The 20,941-nt window shown below is 34.4% G+C and overlaps 2 protein-coding genes and 1 pseudogene across 3 annotated transcripts in view; 1 reads left to right on the forward strand and 2 right to left on the reverse strand.

Annotated features, from left to right (window-relative positions):
- LOC143538731 (uncharacterized) overlaps window positions 1-20,941 on the reverse strand; it is a 173,681-nt gene that overhangs the window by 46,577 nt on the left and 106,163 nt on the right. The window lies entirely within an intron of this gene.
- Window positions 9,629-13,213, forward strand: LOC143538630 (protein MANNAN SYNTHESIS-RELATED 1-like). Its single transcript, XM_077032147.1, has 6 exons — window positions 9,629-9,808; window positions 9,973-10,105; window positions 11,115-11,180; window positions 11,305-11,395; window positions 11,524-12,094; window positions 12,687-13,213. The coding sequence occupies exons 1-6, from the start codon at window positions 9,698-9,700 to the stop codon at window positions 12,963-12,965; spliced, it is 1,251 nt and encodes a 416-aa protein (XP_076888262.1). The 5' UTR covers window positions 9,629-9,697; the 3' UTR covers window positions 12,966-13,213.
- Window positions 13,632-18,830, reverse strand: LOC143538640 (mannosyl-oligosaccharide 1,2-alpha-mannosidase MNS1-like; annotated as a pseudogene). The gene is made up of 14 exons (XR_013136281.1): window positions 18,415-18,830; window positions 16,954-17,001; window positions 16,124-16,318; window positions 15,932-16,044; window positions 15,756-15,821; window positions 15,475-15,646; window positions 15,301-15,390; window positions 15,087-15,211; window positions 14,932-14,997; window positions 14,739-14,847; window positions 14,566-14,664; window positions 14,393-14,473; window positions 14,129-14,299; window positions 13,632-14,052 (listed from the first exon to the last, which is right to left on the reverse strand). The product of XR_013136281.1 is annotated as a mannosyl-oligosaccharide 1,2-alpha-mannosidase MNS1-like (transcript).

Raw genomic sequence — 20,941 nt, forward strand, 5'->3', positions numbered from 1 at the left:
TGACTTGTCTAGGCACTTTTTTTAATTACTTTAAAAATACAAAATATTGAAAATAACCGTCAGGTAGTATACGACTCGTATAGGTCAGATGTGACTAGTGAGTCTATACGAGATAGTAAGCCTATACAACTCGTATAGAATGAAAAAGCAGTCACAATGTCCCCTTCGTACATCTGTCAGGCATGTGAGGGCTATACGACTCGTATAGCCCCTATACGAGTCGTATATAGTTACTAACACACCATGGTGTGTTTGAATATAACAACCCTTATTGAAAATGGTTTTCATTATCGCCAATGTTTCTTAAAGAATCTCCAAAATGTTTGTAACTAAATGACCGGACTGGGTAAAAGAGTTGTCTAGACGAGTAATTTGTTCAGTCAATCACAACCGAACATTTGCCACTAAATTAGAAGGTACGAGTAGATCATGGATTCACGAGGATGTTGAGAAAGGATGGGGCGGTGTACAGGAGAGAGAGATTCGGCGAGGTCACGAGGAGGATATGGAGTTTGGTTTTGAGGATGTTTTTTGGGATGTTCATGGTGGATGTTTTTTGGGATGTTTTACCTACTCGTGAATCCATGATCTACTTGTGAAACCATGAGCTACACGGCCCTGATCTTCTCGTCCGTGTGTATTTATAAAAATTGATCTACTCACCCCCTTCTGATTTAGTGCCAAATGTCTGAGATCAAAATGCATTGGAACGCAAGGCGATCTTTAAAACTAATAGGACCGATAAGTTACGCACAGCACTCAAATAACGAGTTGTTATAAGATAATATGCAGTAGTCAGCAACCTACAACGGTTAAGCAGAACTCAAGTAATGAGTTGTTATATAATGAAAACATTACCAATCAAATAACTGATTTGACATCAGAAATAACATAAAATCCATTCAAACAAGGTTCAAATCGCAACAAAACTTATTAATGGCAACATTGTTCTAGATTCAAGAACCAAGCCCAGATCAACTTCAACAACAAATGCAAAAGGTAAAATCTTCCGGTCTCAATCTTCAGAAGAATCAGACCTGATAGCTGTTCAAGAAACAAAACAAATGGTAAAGAAGTAAGACAGTCTTTCGTAGAATAGGATATAAATTCAGTTCATGAATAAAGAAACAAAAGCACCTAAGATTTGAGTATCAAACATCACAAATCAGCCTAAAGAAGAGAAATAAAAAAATGTCTATAAACACAGAGATGACAAAACAAGCTCGCCGTGCCGGGCTGGGTACGCGAAAGGCCGAAACACTAATCTTACAAATTATCACATTTTTTATGAGTAATTAGTTCGTGATATATGGTCACAAAACTATACTAATTAAACAACTGTTTAGGAAGTTTTATCACTTTATGCATTAAAAAACGCAATTTGGGTGACTCGTTTGTCCAAACCATTTAGCACGGAGTTAACCTTTTTTCTATTTGACCTAACCCGAGTCGACCCCCTCATATAAAATAGCGTCAAATTTGCTATGAAAGGAAAAACTGTCTTAGCTTCACATAAATTGCAGCGACTCTAATTTCTTTGTTGATGGTAGATAACTTATAAGATGTCATTAAAGGTGATGAATCAGAATCAAATAAGATAGGTTGTCGTTTTCTTGCTAAAAGGTCAAACCGGTTGAAGATTAGCTAAAGAATCATGTCAAACAAGTCAAAAATAGGGGTGCAAATGAGCCAAGCCGCTCGCAATCTACTCGAGCTCAGAACAATAAAAAGCTCGAAACGAGCTGAGCTTTTACGAGCTCCAGTTGAGCCTGAGCCTCAAATAAAACTCAATTCAGTTATCGAGCTCGAGCCTTGTATGGGAAGCTCATTTAGCTTGTCAAGCGTTGTGTGCTTTTAAGTTTTACCACTTTGAGACTTCTATGTATTAGTTTTAGATTACCCAGTCGAGCTCGAGCCAAGCTTTGGCTCGTTTAAGGTACTACGTGAGCTCAAGCAAAGCTTAGGCTCATTTAAAGTTTTTCTCAAAATATATAAAAAAAAATTAAAAACGTATATAAATTAATTAACAAATAATAAACGAGCCAAGCCCGAGCTTGAAAAAACAATTGACAAGCCAAAATCGAGCTTTAGAAAAAGAGCTCGAGTCTCCGTAAGTCAAAACAAGCCGCGCTCGAGCCTAGTCAAGCTCGGGCCCAACTCAGCTCGTTTACACGCCTAGTCAAAAGAGGCTCAAAAGAGTATTTCAAATGCATACAATAAGTATAAATGCAGTAGCAGACACAATGGTGGAGGTCAAATAAATTTATTGCATATAACAGTCATGACATTAACATCCTGTAAGGTTCAATTGTAGCATGAATGATGAATCACAAACATGATTTCACAAACGATATCCAACATCTAAAAACTACAAAGCTAACAAAACGACACAATTCGAATTAAAACAAAAGCATCATATACAAACTAATCTGCATAAACCCCAGGGTAAGCAATAACCGAACCAACACTCGGCTATCTGTTATTTATTGTACCCCCGATTAACCGAAATTAACAGAACCGAACTATTCATATCATATATCCCTAGCTTTTATACCTGTATTTCTTGTATTCCATATACTATACCTCAATTTAATATATTTTTTAATCCATTTCATGTATATATACATACCTTCATTTCATGTATATACACCTCCATTCATGTATCTTTAATCAAAAATATTTAGCCCAAATTTAGTTTCAGTCACTAACCAGAATAAACCGAACCGAAAACCATTTCTTGTATTTGAAATATTATACCTCCAACTCTCCGAGGATATGGTTGATGATAGGACTTCATGGAGACGTAGGATTAGGGTTAAAGACTTTTAGGGGTTCGGTATAGTTTTTTTTGGTTAAAATTATGTCCTATGGTTGTAACTTAAAGTACTTAGTATTCTTTATTATTATTAATTATTATTATTATATTTTCATCGTTATCTATTTTTATTTATTTAGTTATGTCTTATTTATTTATTCGTTTTTGTTTTTATTTTTATTCTTATCTATTTTTATTTGTTTGTTTGTTTTTTTTTTATTTTTACTTATATACTTATTATTTTTTAGCAATAACTATTACACATTCTTAAATTCCTACTTTATTAATTGTTTTACTGTTATGTTGTTTGCTTTGGAGCCGGGGGTCTCACTAGAAGCAGTCTCTCTATCCCTAGGGGTAGAGAAAAGGTTTGCCTACATCCCACCATCCCCGACCCTACTGATAACTTTGACTATTTGTGGGATTTACTGGTTACGGTTGTTGTTGCATATATTATACCTCCACATATGGTATTTATACCTCCATTTCATGTATATATTAATATATACCTTCATTTCATATATACAATTAAAAACTTTAGCCCAAATTTGGTTTTGGTCACTAACCGAAATAAACCAAAAACCAATTGGTTAATATAATCGATTAACCGATCACTCCGGTTTTGTCTAATAACCTAACCTAACCTAACCTAACCGAACCGTGTACACGTATTCTATTTCAAATTAAAACAACGGCATACCGATAGCAAACCCTAGACCTAACAAATCAAAACAATTAAAAAGGAATTAAAAAATATATATTACTAGACTTCTGCGGCTTGCCATCGGCCCATCTAGTGACGGAGAAATGAACCTTCTCACGGCTAATAGCTTCGGATTTGTGCGGCTCTTTGAGACAGTTTCTCACGAGGTTTGCACATATGTTGGAGTAGGTTATGTAGGTCATTCCGGCAGATCTCCAGAACGGCACTGCAGCGGTTGAAGCCATTTGTAATTAGGGATTCGATCGGATGTCAGTGAATCAGGTGATCGGAAGTGTGTGACGGTGACGGATGTTATTATGTGTGTGGGTTGTAAGGGTAGTGTGAGTGTGTGATAGCCCTTGGGCTTTAGTTTTCGTTAGGCCCGTTTGTTGGCCCAAAATATGGGCCAATATATTTGTTAAAAATTAGCGTAGAGGTGCACAAAAATCCAAACCCGGAACCGAACCCAAAAAAATACCTGGAACCGGTTTTTTTATACCCGGGTTTTTAATACCCAAACCCATACCCGACACTACCCGTAGGGTACGAATAGGATATGCGTTTCAGTGTCAAAACTCGTACTCGGAACTGGATTCGATTTATATACGGTAATACCCGAAAACCAAAACCGGTTCCATACCGGAACCGGTTTTTTTTAATACCCGAAACCGGGTTTTGCAAATACTTGATCTATAAAAATACCCCTAAAAGGTGCAACCCCTAAAAAATCAAATCTGTACCTGAATAACAACTCCCGGAAAAAAAACCAAAAAATAGGTTTTTTCAATACCCGGAAATAGGGTATTCAAATACCCAATTCTATACTTGACCCGAACCTGATACATAGGGTATGGTTTTTAGAGACAGTACACAGACCGAATCCGACCCGGTTATTGCCAATACCCGATTTTTCAATACCCAGTCATACCCGAACCCGGTTCCATGCTCGGAACCGGATATTTAAAAAACCCGATTTGTGCACCTTTACTACCGCGTATAGCAAACGAGCCGACCGGGCGGGGCTTATTAGGAGTACAAACGAACTGAGTTGAGCCCAGGCTTCACCGGGCTCAACCTCAACTCGTTTAACTTACATAAAGCTTGAGATTAGCTCGTTTAACTTATACAAAGCTCAAGCTTGTCTCGATTCGATTTCTAATTCTAAAGCTCGAGAGTAGGTTTCCAAGCTCGAGTCTGGCTCAGACTCTGACATAGCTCGTTTACTATATATTAGTAATTAATTTTGTGTATTTATAATTACTTTTATATATCTCTTCAATTATAATTCTATATGTAACATATAATATATATTAGTTAGTTATTTTTTTTCATATGTATATTAGTTCATAATAATAATAATTAAATATATCTACATATCATAAAAATTACAAAAATGATACACTGTTTAGGCTCATGAGTCGGCTCAAGCTCGACAAGTAAAGCCTAAACTCGGGCTCGTTTATTAAACAAACTTACTTTTAGGCTCAGCTTGATCAAGTTTTTTCATGAGCTGATCCTGAATAGCTCGCGAGCAACTCGGCTCGTTTGCACCCTAGCTCGTAAGCTATTCGAGCTTGGATTGGTAAAAAGCTTAAAATTGAAGCGAACTTTTTCGAGCTCGAACTTTGTATGGGAAGTTCGTTTAGGCCCGTCAAAGTATCAAACTTTAATAAGCCTTGTGTATTGTTAAGTTTTTCCTCTTTTTGACTTCTATGCATTAGTTATACTTTTCTTAACCAAGCTCAAGCAAGCTTTCTCTGGTGGCTCTTTTAAAGAGAGGTATGAATATTATGGATCGGATTTATGTTTGATTTGCAATTGTTACATCAAAGACTTGAAGCACATTTTACATCATTGTGAGTTTGCTAACAACATATGGTGCCAAGTTCTACAATGATGCAAATTCGTGGCTACCTCATTTTCGAACCTCAAATATTTTTTGGACCTCCCTTTCAAGGTCTCGAGAATTGATAAGAAAGAAAGGATTGTTTATGGGATTTTCCTTGTGACTCTATTTGGCGAGCTCGTTAGAAGAACTATGGAGGGCACCAACGCTACGAGTTTCTTAAGGATCAAAAATATATCCAATGTGGACAATGAATATTGGAGTTATTGGTGTAACTTTTTCTCCATATTGTCATGTACTTGGAAGTTTGAGTGTTGTCTTTTAGATATAGTTTCTTGCTAGTTCTGTTTATTTTTTTTTTGTAATATATCTTTATAATTAAAAGAAATAATATATTAAATAGAACTAAAAGATCAAATCATTAAAGTATATTGGTAAGGTGATAAGGTAGTTAGGGTGTTAAATAGGAGTGTGCAAATATTTAATCGTTCTAAATATATATAAAAAAAAACTTTACTTTTCTTTTCTCCATTTAAAAACAAAAAGGAGTTGACTATAGAAATAAAACATAAGGTTAAAGTAGATAGAATATTCAAACTTAGCTTGAGTTGTGGCATAGTTTGCGCTTCATACTAGTGCTAGTCAAATAACTTACTTTAAAAAAATCTTAAACGTGCTTGGTGACGAAAGACTAATGCACAAAAGATTTTCTGTCTCCTCATATGTTTATATTTTTTTTAAAGGCCAACAAAAGCCAATCACCAAATACATTTATTAGCAAATTATCATTCGCACGTCTGTAATCAGTTAATCAAAGACAACGCTAGTGATAAAAACTTAAGTTTAGAAACACATTTTCAAAATTTAACAAGAAATATAGAGTTTTTAGGTTAAAGAAAACAGGAATTATACTTGTAATATTTAAATTAATACATGTAGTAAATAAATTTATTAAAATAATAAATTAATACATGTAGTAAATATATTTAGTATACATAATTATTAAAATAATACATGTAGTAAATAAATTTATAATTTATTGAATATTATATTATTACGTTAGTTAATATCTTAATCATCTTTTTCTTCTTCCGATGTTTCGTTTCAAGTTTCAACAATGTGGGCCTCTATTTCCGATTATCACGCTTAAGCTTCCTTAATTTCATAAGAAACCCGACCAACCAAACTATTCTAATGCAACTTTCGGTATTGTGTTTATATTAACGTGTATATTAATGAATTATTATAAAAAAATGTTTTAGACCATAACTTAAGTAGGTAATGTCTATTAAAAGATATATCTTTTGACAATAGAAGTGACATGAGTTTCATTTATCATCAATAATCCTTGATTTAGTTGGTAAACGCTCACTGAGATAAATATAAGACAAGCAGGATGTACTATGTGAGAAAAATATTGTAGGAGCCTTTGTAATGGTTCTGGTTTAATACCCATAAGTGTACACAATTGATAGGGGAGAACACCAATGTTCTAAGATTTGAAGTCGGGTATGGTCAATGGCGGACCCATGATTTTCCTCCAAAGGGGTCCTTTTATTCGGTGTTACGAACTTTTCACGACCAAATGTCGATCACCATTCAGGACGGGGCGGGGCGAAATGAGAAACATGATAAAATACAATATCATGATAAAGTACTCAAACTTTCTTTTCAGTGAACTTGCATGTTTTTATAGGGTCCTTAAAAATTAATATACATATCCACCAAAATTTTGTAAAAAAATTGGGGTATACAACAAGCCTTTCAAAAATCAAGTGAGTTGTATACAACAAGCCTTTCAAAATCACTATGTAACAGGGGTGGACCTATAGGCTTAGCAAGTTACCCTTCAATTTTTTATTCTTAGTGAAAAAAAAAAACTATAATTTTATCGGTTTTTGTATTTCACGACCACTAAAATAATATAATGTCACCCCTATTTGTTTAAGGTTCAACAAAATTAAAAGTTTAAACCAATTAAAGCCCAATCAAAATTTAAATCCCTAGCTAATTAGAACACAATGACCCATTAATCATATTCGTTTTATGTTCGTTGTTTAGCTTATAGTTAATAATTTAATTATTTTTACCGTATTTCATAACAATGTAAACGAAACAAAAATATAAACACGATAATAAATAAATTTAAACACATGAGGTGCATATTTCTCATATTCAAGGATTGAAATCGAGTCATTACAACCTCTTATTTCACCTTGTCAAATGTTTCTATTTTGACCAAGCGAATTAAAAAATGTTTCAAATACTCATTATTCATTTGATTGCGCAAATTCGTCTTGATAAGTTTTTTTTAGAAAGCGCATTTCAATTGTTGTAGTTACAACCGGTAAAACCAACGCAAGCTTCAATACTACATTATATGAAACATGATAAAAATAAAATTTTGATCGTTACCACTAATATTTTGTTTTAGATACTTCACTGTTACAGCTAGTCGTGCTAAAACCGTTGGAAAGAAACGAACTATCACAACTAATATTTTCTTTTGATATTAATCATTAAATAAACATTTAATGACTCATGCAAAGTAGACTGTCGGTGAACCAATAAACACAAAATACTCCTTTAACTTTGCTTTCATCACAAAACATACCCTCCAACTTTAACCGCCACTTTAAATAAAGGAGAATCTTAAACAAGTGTAAAGACAAGGCAGATTTTCTCTCTATATTTTAAAATGAAATGCACTTTTACATCATTTAAAATATTTATAACATCAAATGAACGATATTTTACCAAAAAATAAAAAATAAAAATAAAACATTAGTCCACTAAAAAATATAGATGTAAGAACATATGTTTTTTTTTATCATTGCATTAGCTTCTTGCTAGTTTTTTAAATTGATATATTTTTATTAGTTGTTCAGAAAAAAAAAACATATGCTTTTATGTTTGTAAACCAATTTCATATATACCACTATCAAACGTAATATTTTGGTATCTACACTTTTACTTTTATCATATATTTATACCCTTCACAAATATTAAAATTCTTATATATACACCCATTATGTAAAAACTAAAAGATGGTAAATTCAAATTTTAACAATCCAAGATATAACACATCATCTGATAACGATCCATACTTGCAAAGTTGTAATGTGACTAATAACAATCTTAACTTTCACAGTTTCCCCGTCGTTGCCAAAACAATGCTAATACGATGGAAAAGTAACTCACATACAAATTGCCTTATTAAAGTTAATGCTATGCACGTTTCAGTTCAATTATTAGCCTCAACCGAATTACCCAATCGGTTTTCAATTCTTCCTTCCAGTTTGTTCGATTATTTTTCCAGTTTGGTTAATTTCTCCCAAACCAATATCAAACTTGGATTACAAATTTGACAAATACATGAAAAATACGCATAAATGTAAATACATGAAATAGAGATATAAAAATAATCGATATCCGATTTCTGATAATTTGTTTTTTAATCAATTTCAGTTCAGCTTACTCGGTTTTCAAATAAACAAGGCTACATATTTTAGAACTCTAAATGTCATAACTATAAACTTATGATAACTATTTGCATATTCACAATAACATAAAGGACACCAATTACAAAATCCCAATTGACCCATGTGAACTCCTGCCACAATTTTCATTCAAGATCCCCTTCTCTTATAATAATAATAATAATAATAATAATAATATATTTTTTAAACATCCACTTTTTTGTATTTAGGCTATCGTACTCTGTAAATTTGGAGATCCCTGATACCACACTATGACCACATTATATTGTCTTAATCGGGCCCACACTGGCTTCAGAGTTCGGCTTGAACGTTCCCCCAGGAAACCATGCAGCCAACTAGAAGTGGGCGAATAAACCGTTAACCGATCCGCCCCGAAACCGAACCGGTTTGAAGCTGATTATGTAGAAACCGGTTTGGAACCGATTGAAACCGGTTGGTAATTTTCTCCATCAAAACCGGATCCAAACCAGTTAAACGAACCGAAACCGGGCAAAAACTGGTCAAAACCCGAACCGAAACCGATCGTAACATGGTAAGAAACCAGTTTCAACCCGAACCGAAACTGATCATAAACCTGTTTGTGCACCTCTACCGCCGATTGTCACTTAAAAGCCGTTGTGCCATGAGAAGAGCAGGTTATGTAAGTGGAAGAAAAACCATAATAATAATAATAATAGTAATCTTATTATTATATAAGTATCCAATCCAATAATAATCAAACCTGCATTTCCATCCATCCTTATTATTCTTCCAATCTCTTGTGTTTCATATTGTACATTACCATTCTCACAAAACCCTAACACACACACACACACACAGATCTGAACCACAAAATGAGAATAGATCCACGGCAAATAGTTGCAGGTGTGCTTACAGTCACCATGTTCGTCATGCTTGGTGACATGATCAAGCGTGAACACACTGACGCACCAATTTCTCATAATGTACGCTTCCAATTCACTCAATTTGTTATAAAGTTGTTAACTTTTAGCTGCTAGTGGATTCATTCTGTTATAATTAGATTGTTAGTTATGGAATTAGAGGAATTAGAGGAATTGGATGGAGTGTTTTTAATTTTTTTTGTTTATGTGGTTTGGGTTATGTGTAGGTGAATCGGGTCGAATCGACACAGAGTTTCGATGAGAGTAGCGATTCGGAGAAGAATTTCGCGGTTAATAGTGATGGGTCGTGGAAGGAGGATAGTCCTGTGCTTAGATCTTGTTGGTCTAAGTCGATTTTAGGTTAGTGTTGCGGTGGGATCCGGTACAAATGAAATTAGACTGATAGACGTACAGCTAGCTAGAGTAATTATTATTGCGGTACAAGTACAAAAGTAATTACAGTTTTGACGTGGAGTAGTTACTAATTACCCCACAAAAATGAAATGAATAACAATAAAAAATTACTCTGGTTTGAAAAAGTGTGAAGTAATTATTTATTACTGTATAGTTTTTGAACCAGGGTAATTATTATTACTTTATACTTTTTAACTAGAGTAAATACACCATAAAAAATAGGGGTGTGCGTGGTGCGGTTCGGTATCTTTGGTTTTCATTTTGGTTTCGGTTATTTTGGTTTTTGCCATTTGATCTTGAAAATTTTAGGTCAAAAACAAGTTTTCAAAAAATAATTAATTTAAATATATATAATTTTGTTAATTGTAAAATAATAGGCTATTAAACATTTTACCAAAAATATTTGAGTTACATGTTTATTAAATTCTTGTAAATTACTTAATATAAAATATAAAAAAACAAACATTTAGGAATTCGGTTCGGTTTATTTCGGTTTTTATTATATGCAAAACCAAAACCGAACCGTTAGTTCGGATTTTACAAAAACATAAAACCAAACCGCCGGTTTTTGTTTCAGTTCGGTTTTTCGGTTTGGATTTTTCTATTTTGCACACCCCTAAAAAATAATGTAGAGTAATAGTAATTAGTCTAGTTTAAAAACCGGAGAATAATAATAACATAATTGTTTGTATTTGATCCTAAAACTATACGTATCTTCGTTATGTTATTCATGTTAAGTGTATCTTACATACATTATTACATTACTAAACTGTAAAGTAATAATGACTCTAGTGCTAGCATAATTACTCTAGTTATTTGTACGTTTTCTCACGTTAAAAGTTGTTTGTTTTGGATTCCAACACTATACAGATCTCGATTATGTTATTAATGTTTAAGTGGCTCTTGTATACATTATTACATTCCTAACTTGAATTACTTTTAATTTGGCAAGCAGAAGAACCGGAAGAATCTAAAGGCTTTGTCACTTTCTCATTAACCAATGGACCGGAATATCATATTTCTCAGGTATAGAAACAGAATAATCTAAAAAGTTTGTAACTTTATGTTTGAATTGGTGATTGTGATTATAAACTATTATTTACAGATGCAGTAGTAAATAGTAAATGGCTATTGTGATTATAAACCTCAGGTTACAGATGCAGTATTAGTGGCAAGATACCTAAAGGCAACACTTGTGATTCCAGACATTAGGGGAACCGAACCTGGTGATTGGAGGTTAGTAACATCATAACCATTTAACCGCTTAATGCACTTGTACATAATGATTGGTAAATATGTGGTTCTTGCAGTTCTGTAAAGAATCTGATAATCAGTTTGCTGATATAAATCATGTAATCTTTCAGGAATTTTGGAGATATTTACGACATTGAGAAGTTTGTAAGTAGTCTAGACGGAGTAGTAAAAGTGGTAAAAACGCAGCCTGCTGAATTATCAACAAAAGATCTTGCAGTTTTAAGAATTCCAAATCGAGTAACCGAAGATTACATCGCAAACAACATCGAACCCGTATTTAAAACCAAAGGAAACATAAGGCTAGCAACTTACTTCCCATTGGTAAACATGAAAAAGCCCCGTGTAGCCGAAACAGAAGAGAGAAACTCAGTCGGCTGTTTAGCCATGTTTGGAACACTCGAGCTGCAACCAGAGGTTCGCGAAGTGGTTGACTCGATCGTTGATCGGCTCAAAACGTTGAGCCGCAAGTCAGAAAGTCAGTTTGTTGCAGTCGACTTGAGGCTCGATATGCTGAACCAAAAGGGCTGCCAGGGTTCTAAAAAATGTTATGGCCCGGAAGAGATTGCAGCGTTCTTGAAGAAATTAGGGTTTGCTAAAAACAGTGCCGTTTATTTGACTCAGTCTAGATGGGATAACAGTCTTGATTCATTGAAAGATTTCTTCCCAAAAACTTACACAAAGGTAATTAGTAAACAGTAATTAGTAAATAGTAATTATTCATTTTTAGGGCTGGCATATCGTGTATACCCCACGAACACGAAATGTGTAAACCTGTACACGACACTAAAACTTATCGTGTACCTGTATCCCAAACACGAACACAAACACGAACACGAACACGAACCTGTTACTACCTGGTATACACGATAATACATGATAAGAACTATTTTTTGTTACATATCTAACAACCTGTTTAGTGAAACAAAAGCCGAAGTTGGAATGTTTGTGAATGGTGAGTGGTGACGGCTGAGAAACAGAGAGAGAATGCTTTACGAATTTAGAGTTTAGGATAACTTATATATATTATAATTATAAAAATCTAACCAGGTACTGTTAACATGTACTTAACAGATAAACAGGTATGTTACCTGTTTAGACACGGAAATTAACAGGTAAATTCGTGTCTACCTGTTAAGTACACGAAACCTGTTAAGGCCTTACCTGCTACCTGTTAAAGTCGTGTAGGTACGTGTCGTGTATTCGTGTCTCGTGTATAAATTGCCAGCCCTACTCATTTTGATTAAAATGTGATAAATTTTAACTTTTTTTACAGGAAGGGATTATGCCAATGGATAAGAAGCAGAAGTTTTTGGGGTCGGATTCTTCAGAGTACGAAAAAGTTATCGACTTTTACGTATGTGCAGAGAGTGACGTGTTTGTACCAGCAATATCCGGGCTGTTTTACGCAAACGTTGCTGGTAAAAGAATAGGTTCCGGGAAGACAAAGATACTGGTTCCTGATGATGCTGCCTCTGCTGGTTCTCAAATGGGGAATTATCTTTCGAGATACGTGTCAAAGAAGACTCACATGGCGTATACGTGTTATTGCTAGAACAGGACGATATGGTGCGATATGATACCCTTTGCATGTGGGAATAATGGTTGTAATATTTAGATTGGTTTGTGTTTTTGTTTTTTTTTTTTTGGTAGATTGGTTTTGATATATTTATGCAAACAAGGGCTCTGAAGAGAGTGATAATAGCGGAATCAGAATCATGTGTTTGTGTTAAAATGTAATGTTTGGTACTATGAATGATTGGATCAGTCCTGTCGAGATAGGATGAAACATGTCGTTTTTGATCGTTTAATGTACTCTTAATCTTTAACTTCGAACAAGAAAAGCATATCTAGACGTCGGTGACAAAACGAAAACATGTTACAAATTGAAAAACCGCATGTCTCAAACAAACAGCCTTTTAAAGTCAGACCATGTGTGGATGGTAAAAGTGGGTCGCAGGCGGGGTCATTTAAAGTTAGACCATGTGTTGATGGTTAGAATGGGTCGTAGGCGGGGTAGCCACCGACAGTTAAACGGGTCGCTAACCAGAATTTCAAGGGGTTAGTGAACAAGTAGTTGGGCTTTTTTCTTTATTTTTTCTTATTATTTTCGAGTAAATTATAAAAATAGTCCATGAACTTGTAAAAACGTAAAATAGTTAACGGGTGAACTAGTTAAAGCCCTGCTATAAATTAACATGCTAATATCTATATATAAACACAGATGACATCATCATTTCTTTTTTGTAAAAGTCATCTCAAATATACAATTTTCAAGAATCTACGAATTAACCGGGCCAAAAATCTCAACTACTAACCTACCAAATTATAAAAATGTCGAAGCACCAGCCAAGCAAAACATATCACAACAGACACATATATATCAAGAATGGGGTTGGAACACATCAAGGGTTAGTAGACACCCGAAACCGGCCTTCTTTCCTAGTGCGCACTCTAATACTAGGTTTATGTTCTTCACCAGGAGCAAAACGAGGAACAATTTTCAGCGGATGGGCTTCTGTGTTAAATACCCACTCGTCCAGTGATATTACTGACGGAGGCGAAAATAATAGATACAAATATTTCAGTGTTTCTGCAAGAAAGAAGCTTTGCATCATATTGTCTTTGACGCCTGTATTGACCTGAAAACATAATATAAAATAAATATACAAATTATTATTTAACAAAAAAAAACGATATTTTGAGAGTGGGACTTACATCCTTGAGTCCGACATATCCTGACTCTACACGGGAATTCTTTTCAAATGCTTGAAATATGTTCCATCCCCATTCTTGATATGTTTTGTTACCGGTTAAACGCCAGAGATAAAAGAGTGACTCTACTGTCTCGGGCCTAAGTATGTTCCATGATGTACCGACAGTCATGTCCTATGGTATTATTGGTAACAAAAGAAAAAATTAAAAATAAATCTATCTAAGATATAAATAAAATAAAAAAATGAATTAAATTGTACGACTAACCTGCCCTGAATGAAAGAAATAATTTTCTCCAGCCAACTTTGTCGGTGTAGACTGATAAAAGTTATAGCATGTAAAAGCAAGCTACAATCGAAAAATCAGTTTTGTTATTAAACGAAAACCGAACACGTAATATATTATTTAAAAAAATGGTTATTGTTTTATTGAAGCAATACCTCTTCTGCCAAATGTAAAAATTTTGAGGACTCGTCAGGACCATAACCAGATGACCCTAATGCTATCATTCCTGGTGCAAAGCAGGCTAACTCATCCATCTGCGCACATCAAAGAATTTCATAAAAATATAGTTTTATGTTATTTATTGAGAATTTGGTATCTTGATATTTACCTTGTCAATCAAAGAATTTCCTATTTTTTCAGAAATGTAGGTAAAAGATGAAGGTGTGGTTTTGCGAACCAGGCTCAATAGGCCTTTCATTGATGTCTCCCACATTTCTCTGTTTTGATAATCCAATTGAAATCAAAATAATTTTTTATTAATAATTATCCAACAAACATATTTTGACACTAGAATATCTCACCTGTAGTGTTTCACCTCTGCAGTTTTGTTTCCTTGTATCCAAACTTTAAGTAAATACTCATAAAAACTGCATCAAAATTAAATTTCCATTAAAATCAATCCATCGATAGGGTGCAAAATTAAACTTTTCAGTTTTAAGATATAATTAACTGGTACCTGTCCCCCATGGCCCCAAAAGTAATGGTAGAATGTGATGTTGTTCCTCTATGCGGATTTATATAAATCGGGAGCAATCCATCAGCAGGAAAAGTCTTGTTTAGCACTGAAATAACATTCTCTACCTGAAACAAGAATTTACTATATTATATTTTGTGACGAGTTTAGTATACTTTTTTTATGATATTAGTCTATTACAATACATGACACTAACCTTTTGTTGATACTTTGGATCTCCAGTCCTTTGTGTTAATGCAATAAACTCCAGTTGCTCTGTCCCCGAATCTGCCAGAATACTATCACCCTGAGAAAACAAAAGATGATATATGATGAATTGATGAAGAAAAGTCAAACTCAAGTCAAATCATTAATAAAGTTTAGAACTTACCCCAGTCCAACCAGGGTTATGTGCATTACCATGAACCAAATTGATAAAATTGTAAGGGATACCAGAAGGTGTATCCCATGCTGGCAGTAGCCTATCAGCTATGTCTTTAGCCTTTTCAAGAAATACATTATCTCCAGATAAATCATACGCACTCAGAAGCCCACCAACAACTCTGTTGCAAATTAACAAATATAATAAAATTCAAACCATTAGGCATCATCATTATATAATAATTACTGCAGAGTAAAAATAAATATTAATATTAAACCTTACAAAGCAACCTTATGGTAGTCTCAAACACACTGGCATCATAACTTTTATTAAAATCCAAAGAGTTTGCAACCCACCTAAAAACAAGAAACGAAAGTGTAAAGAATATTATGCAGAAAATAAAAAGAAAATAAAGTTTATGGAGTATAAGTAGTTAATTAAATGAATATTAAAAAATGGGTCATACTCTTTAGCTCTTTGAAACTGCTCATTGAGGCCCATTATATATAAAGTATCAAGAGAGTCGATTAAGGTTGCACCAAGACCACCAAAACTATCCACACCATTCTTTGATTGGGGCTAATCAAACAAAATATAAATAAAAGTCAGCAACGTAAAAACTAACAAAATATTAAAACAATATTAAATAATTGTATACCTAAAGCTCATCATGGCCCCAAGCATACTTTTCATACGAGCTCCATGCATGAAACATAGCATCTTTCACTTTTTCTCTTCTTTGAGCCTCGATGGGATCAGTGTCGAGATCATTTATCTTAATTAAATCAATTCTTTTGGTTGTGATATTTGTCACTGTAACTGAAACACCACCTTCATGCTTTAACTCTTCTAGCTGCAAATAGGTAATAAATTTGTAGTCAACTAATGATTAAGCAGAATTGAAAGGGATTCCATGAACTTAAGCACCAATCATTATTTCATATTTGACCAGAGAGAAAATTGTAGCCATTATATCTCCCAAAAGGCTGTGAAGCCTTAGATATTTAGCCCTTTGACACAGACAACAAGAATAACAGGAATTCCTAATGCATTGCTTCTGATGAAAATTTCAATGACTACTTAACAAAAATAACAGGAATAATGGAAGTGAAAGCTAAAATGTGGCATAAAGAAAAGTATTTTAAGTAAACTGTGAAGCCGTCTGGATGGAAGGTTAATCAGGCATCATGTGGTGGCGTTGATAGCCGAAAGACAAGGGTACATGCACCAATCAGCCGGCGTCCCGATGATTGAGTGCTATGTGCCTTATATAATATGTCCAAGGCTTGATGCAAAACTACTATCGAGCCGGGGGTCTCACCGGAAGCAGCCTCTCTATCCCCATGGGGTAGAGGTAAGGCTGTCTACATCTTACCCTCCTCAGACCCTACCATAGCTTTGCTATTGGTGGGATATACTGAGTACGATGATGATGATGATGATGATGTGAAGCCGTCTGGATCTTGAGATAAAATGAAAATCTAGTACCTCAATTTGCAGATTAACCACTTCTTCTTTCAACCTTAATAGCTCATCCTGTCACAACCAATGGAAATTCGTAAACATATGAAATAAAGCAAGTAGATAACATTTCTGACTCTTCCATGTATGTATCAAGCCCTAATTTTCAAAAAGCATTCAGGATATAGTGCATAAAAATCCACAAAACTCATTCATTTATGCATCGCACCCTAATTTTAAGAAAGCACACACGATATTGTGCATAAAAATTCTAAAAAATCTTTCATTTATGTATTAAACCCTAACTTTCAGAAAGTATTCAGGATATTTTGCATAAAAGTTCATAAAACACTTTCATTTATGTATCAAGCCCTGATCTTCAGAAATGTATAGAAATTCATGTGTCTATAGGACCCTGGCCAGTTTCATAAAACTGATTCACCAGCTACCAATTATTCATAAAACTGCATGTATTTTATGTTGTCAAAAGCCCTTCAAGCGTGCGCCTAGTCCCTCAGGCGAGGCACAGAAAAAGCACCTCGCTGTCATCCAGGTGGTCAAGCGACCTTCGGACGAGATTCCGCCCAGATCTTGGTCAAGTCAAATTTTGAAAATTTCTGGCAAACTGGTCTGAAACATCCAAAAATGGCAAATATGTCTAGAACCCAAAAATTGATATATTTACACCATGTGGCTTGCTTTTGTAGGGCTCTCACATTTTTAGCTCCTTGTGCCTAGGCCCAAGACTCAACCTTTTCGCCTTAACTGCCCCTAGGGGTGCAAACAAGCCGAGCCCGAGCCCGAGCTAGCTCGGCTCGTTTCGAGCTCCATTTTCAAAGCTCGACCCCGGCTCTTGAGTAGATTTTCAAGCTCAAGCTAGGCTCGGGCTTGGCTCGTTTAATATTTAATAATTACTTTTTATATATTTTTAATTATTTTTACATATTGTTTTCAATTATAGTTTTATGAATAAAATAATATATATTACTTAGTTACTTTTTCATAACATTATATGTATATATATATATATTAAATAATAATTATTAAATATATATATGAAAATTTTATATAAATGACAGGCTCATTTAGGCTTGCAAGCTGACTCAAGCTCGATAAGTGAAGCTTGGGCTCGTTTTCTGCTCGAGCTTGGGCTCGATTAAGCTTGGCTCGATCGAACTTTTTCACTAGTTTGCACCCCTAACTGCACCTTTAACACCTATGCATGTGTCTATACAAATCCCCAGTATATAGAAAACATGACTGCTTTTGGTGATCTAAGCAAAATACTATTGTCCATGCATTGATGCATACCAGAGTGTCATTCACCAATAAACACCTATTTTGGCTAATTCTAGCTTAATATTCCACAAATTTAATTATATTAACAAAATTAAGAGTAACTGCATCATTGACCTTAATCTGGAATAATAATAATATTAATTGAGGTAGTTAACAACATTATTGCAATTGGAAACTATAGCCGAATACCTCATGTTCACGAACTAGGGTTTGACGATCCCATACAACGAACGATATAAATACAAACGCCATAAACAGCAGAGCTAAACGTTTAGGCCGCTTCAAGTAATAAGCCGGATTCAAGTATCTCCACCGGATCGACGACGATGATGATCTGGTTCTCGCCATTATTATTATTATTATTATTCGGTTAATTGTTAACAGCTATGTGTTTGTGAATTTATTGAATGTATGTAATTATGTATGGTATAACAACCGGTGAGTGGTGTAACAGTACGGATTTAGGGTTCGAGATGTGACGTAGAAGATAAGTAATTGAATAAAGCAATTGGAATTGGAATAATAAGATGGAGTGGGATTGAAGGAAATAAAGGAAGAAATGTGTACGGTAGACTTATACCACTGACGGACTGGAGGTAGACGAAGACGATGATGAAATATTTTGTTTGTATTATTATTATTACGTGTTTCAACCAATCAAATTTCAGGAAAACGGTGCAAACAAGTCTGAGTTCGAACTTCAAATAAAGTTTGTTTAGTTATTGAGATGGGCTCGACTATTGTATGAAAAGCTCGTTTAGGCTCGTCGAGCCTTAAGCCTTTTATAATTTTAATTTTTAAGTTTTATCTTTTCTGGATTTTAGATGAACAAATGATACCAGATACTTTCGGTACAGATGCTCCGATCATAATCTTATCAATCTTTACTTCTATGTATTTATTTTTCACTTTGCAACCGAGCTTGGCTGAGTTTTGGCTCGTTTAAGGGACTACACAAGCTCGGGCTGAGCTTACTGTCACGCACCGCCAAATTTTCAGCTCGTTTCACCATGTTTTCGGAACATTCTGGTGCAAGAGACATCCAGAGCTGCTGGAAGTACCGGCAACAAGCTGGACCAAATGGGACCGTTCCGGAACGACTTAGAGCAACCCAAAATCGTCCATAAACAGCCAAGAATGGCTGCATACATCGGCCAATAGATGCTGCCAGAACCTGCCCAGAAAGATGATTCTAGAACTGCACCAATCTGCCATAATCAAGCTGTCAAGACCTGATGAAATGCAGGATATTTGCTGCTGTATGGGAGTCTCTAGATCAGCCTACAAAGTTCCTTAATTGCTGGATATTACAATATATTTTGCTAGATATCTCTAAACATTTAAATAGGATATTTTGTATAGAAAAATATAGATATGAAGCATACTGAATCCCGCAAAATAGTATAAATATGTGAAGCTAGACATCATTTGGAATCACCCAAGCTCTTGTATTCTAAAACACTTGTAACTTATAATTCCCAGCAATATAAACACTTGTTTACTTGCACTCAAGTAACAAGCATTCACTTGTAGAAATACAAGCACTAGCACTTTCACACAAGACTTTTGTTGCCCAAACCTTTCAACCCCGATCATCAAGGCTTAGTTAGACGAAGTTCTAAGGACGCACGAGAGTCAAAGAAGTAACTCTGTGACATTAAGCTTACTTAATGTTTCTCTCAATACACATAAAATTAACTAAAAAATATATAATTTAATTTAATAAATAAATAAAACATCAGTCAAGCTCAAGCTTTAGAAAAAGAACTTGAAACGGGCTGAGCTCTAGTAAGTCAAAACGAGCCAAGTTTGAGCCTATTTGAGCTCTGGCTCAGCATCAGCTCTGCTACACCCCTACTTAGGAATGCTACTAAAAAGTTAAATCGAGTTAGAGACGTGACATGAAGTCATGAACTATACGCAGTGTGAGACGTGACACGATATTATTATCTATACTCTCTAATAAAAGACTATAAGTTTTGCCTCTTGTCACTTCTACGTTAAACATCACCCTTTTAACAAATTTATAATAATAAAACAATAGTTACCATTCTTAAAATTTATGCTTCAAAATTAGTTAATTTAATATTTACTTCATATTATTTTTTAAACATTTGATATTTATAATTATTTTTTACTTTAAAATGGTTTTAACTTTTAAAGACAATTATATAACGAATGTATTAATAGTGTTTAAGAGGTTAATTGTTTCTTGTATACTGATTTTTTATTATACATTGTATTTTCAATAATAACTCGTGTATTAATTTACTTTCAATTATAAATTTCAATCCAACAATCCTTATAAATCTCAATTAATCGTTACCTTAGGCCATGTGTAGTGGGCGCCGGTTAGGGGCGAATTTGGGCGGGGACGGGGTTAGTTTGTCGCCCGGAAGAAGAAGAATATTATTATTATTATATTATATATTATTATTGTGTGTGTGTATATATGTATATATGTTGTGTGTGTGTGTATATATGTATATGCAAAATGAATCATAGAAACAACCCGAACCAACCGAACCACCCATTCTCTCCTTTCGGTCAACACCATGGTTCGCAAAACCAACCGAACGTGAACTTACATTGGAACCCGATGAACCTAAACCAACCGAGCTATCCGTTTCAATTTCCCGACCCGAACCTAAACATGTACGCCAACCGAGCTATATGTTTATTTATATTTTTAGTTATGTATTTTTTTTGTATTTCT

The sequence above is a fragment of the Bidens hawaiensis genome, unplaced genomic scaffold (genome assembly GCF_021521415.1).
Source record: "Bidens hawaiensis isolate Kalapana, Puna unplaced genomic scaffold, B.hawaiensis_p1.1 tig00000780_1, whole genome shotgun sequence".
NCBI classification, from domain to species: Eukaryota; Viridiplantae; Streptophyta; class Magnoliopsida; order Asterales; family Asteraceae; genus Bidens; species Bidens hawaiensis.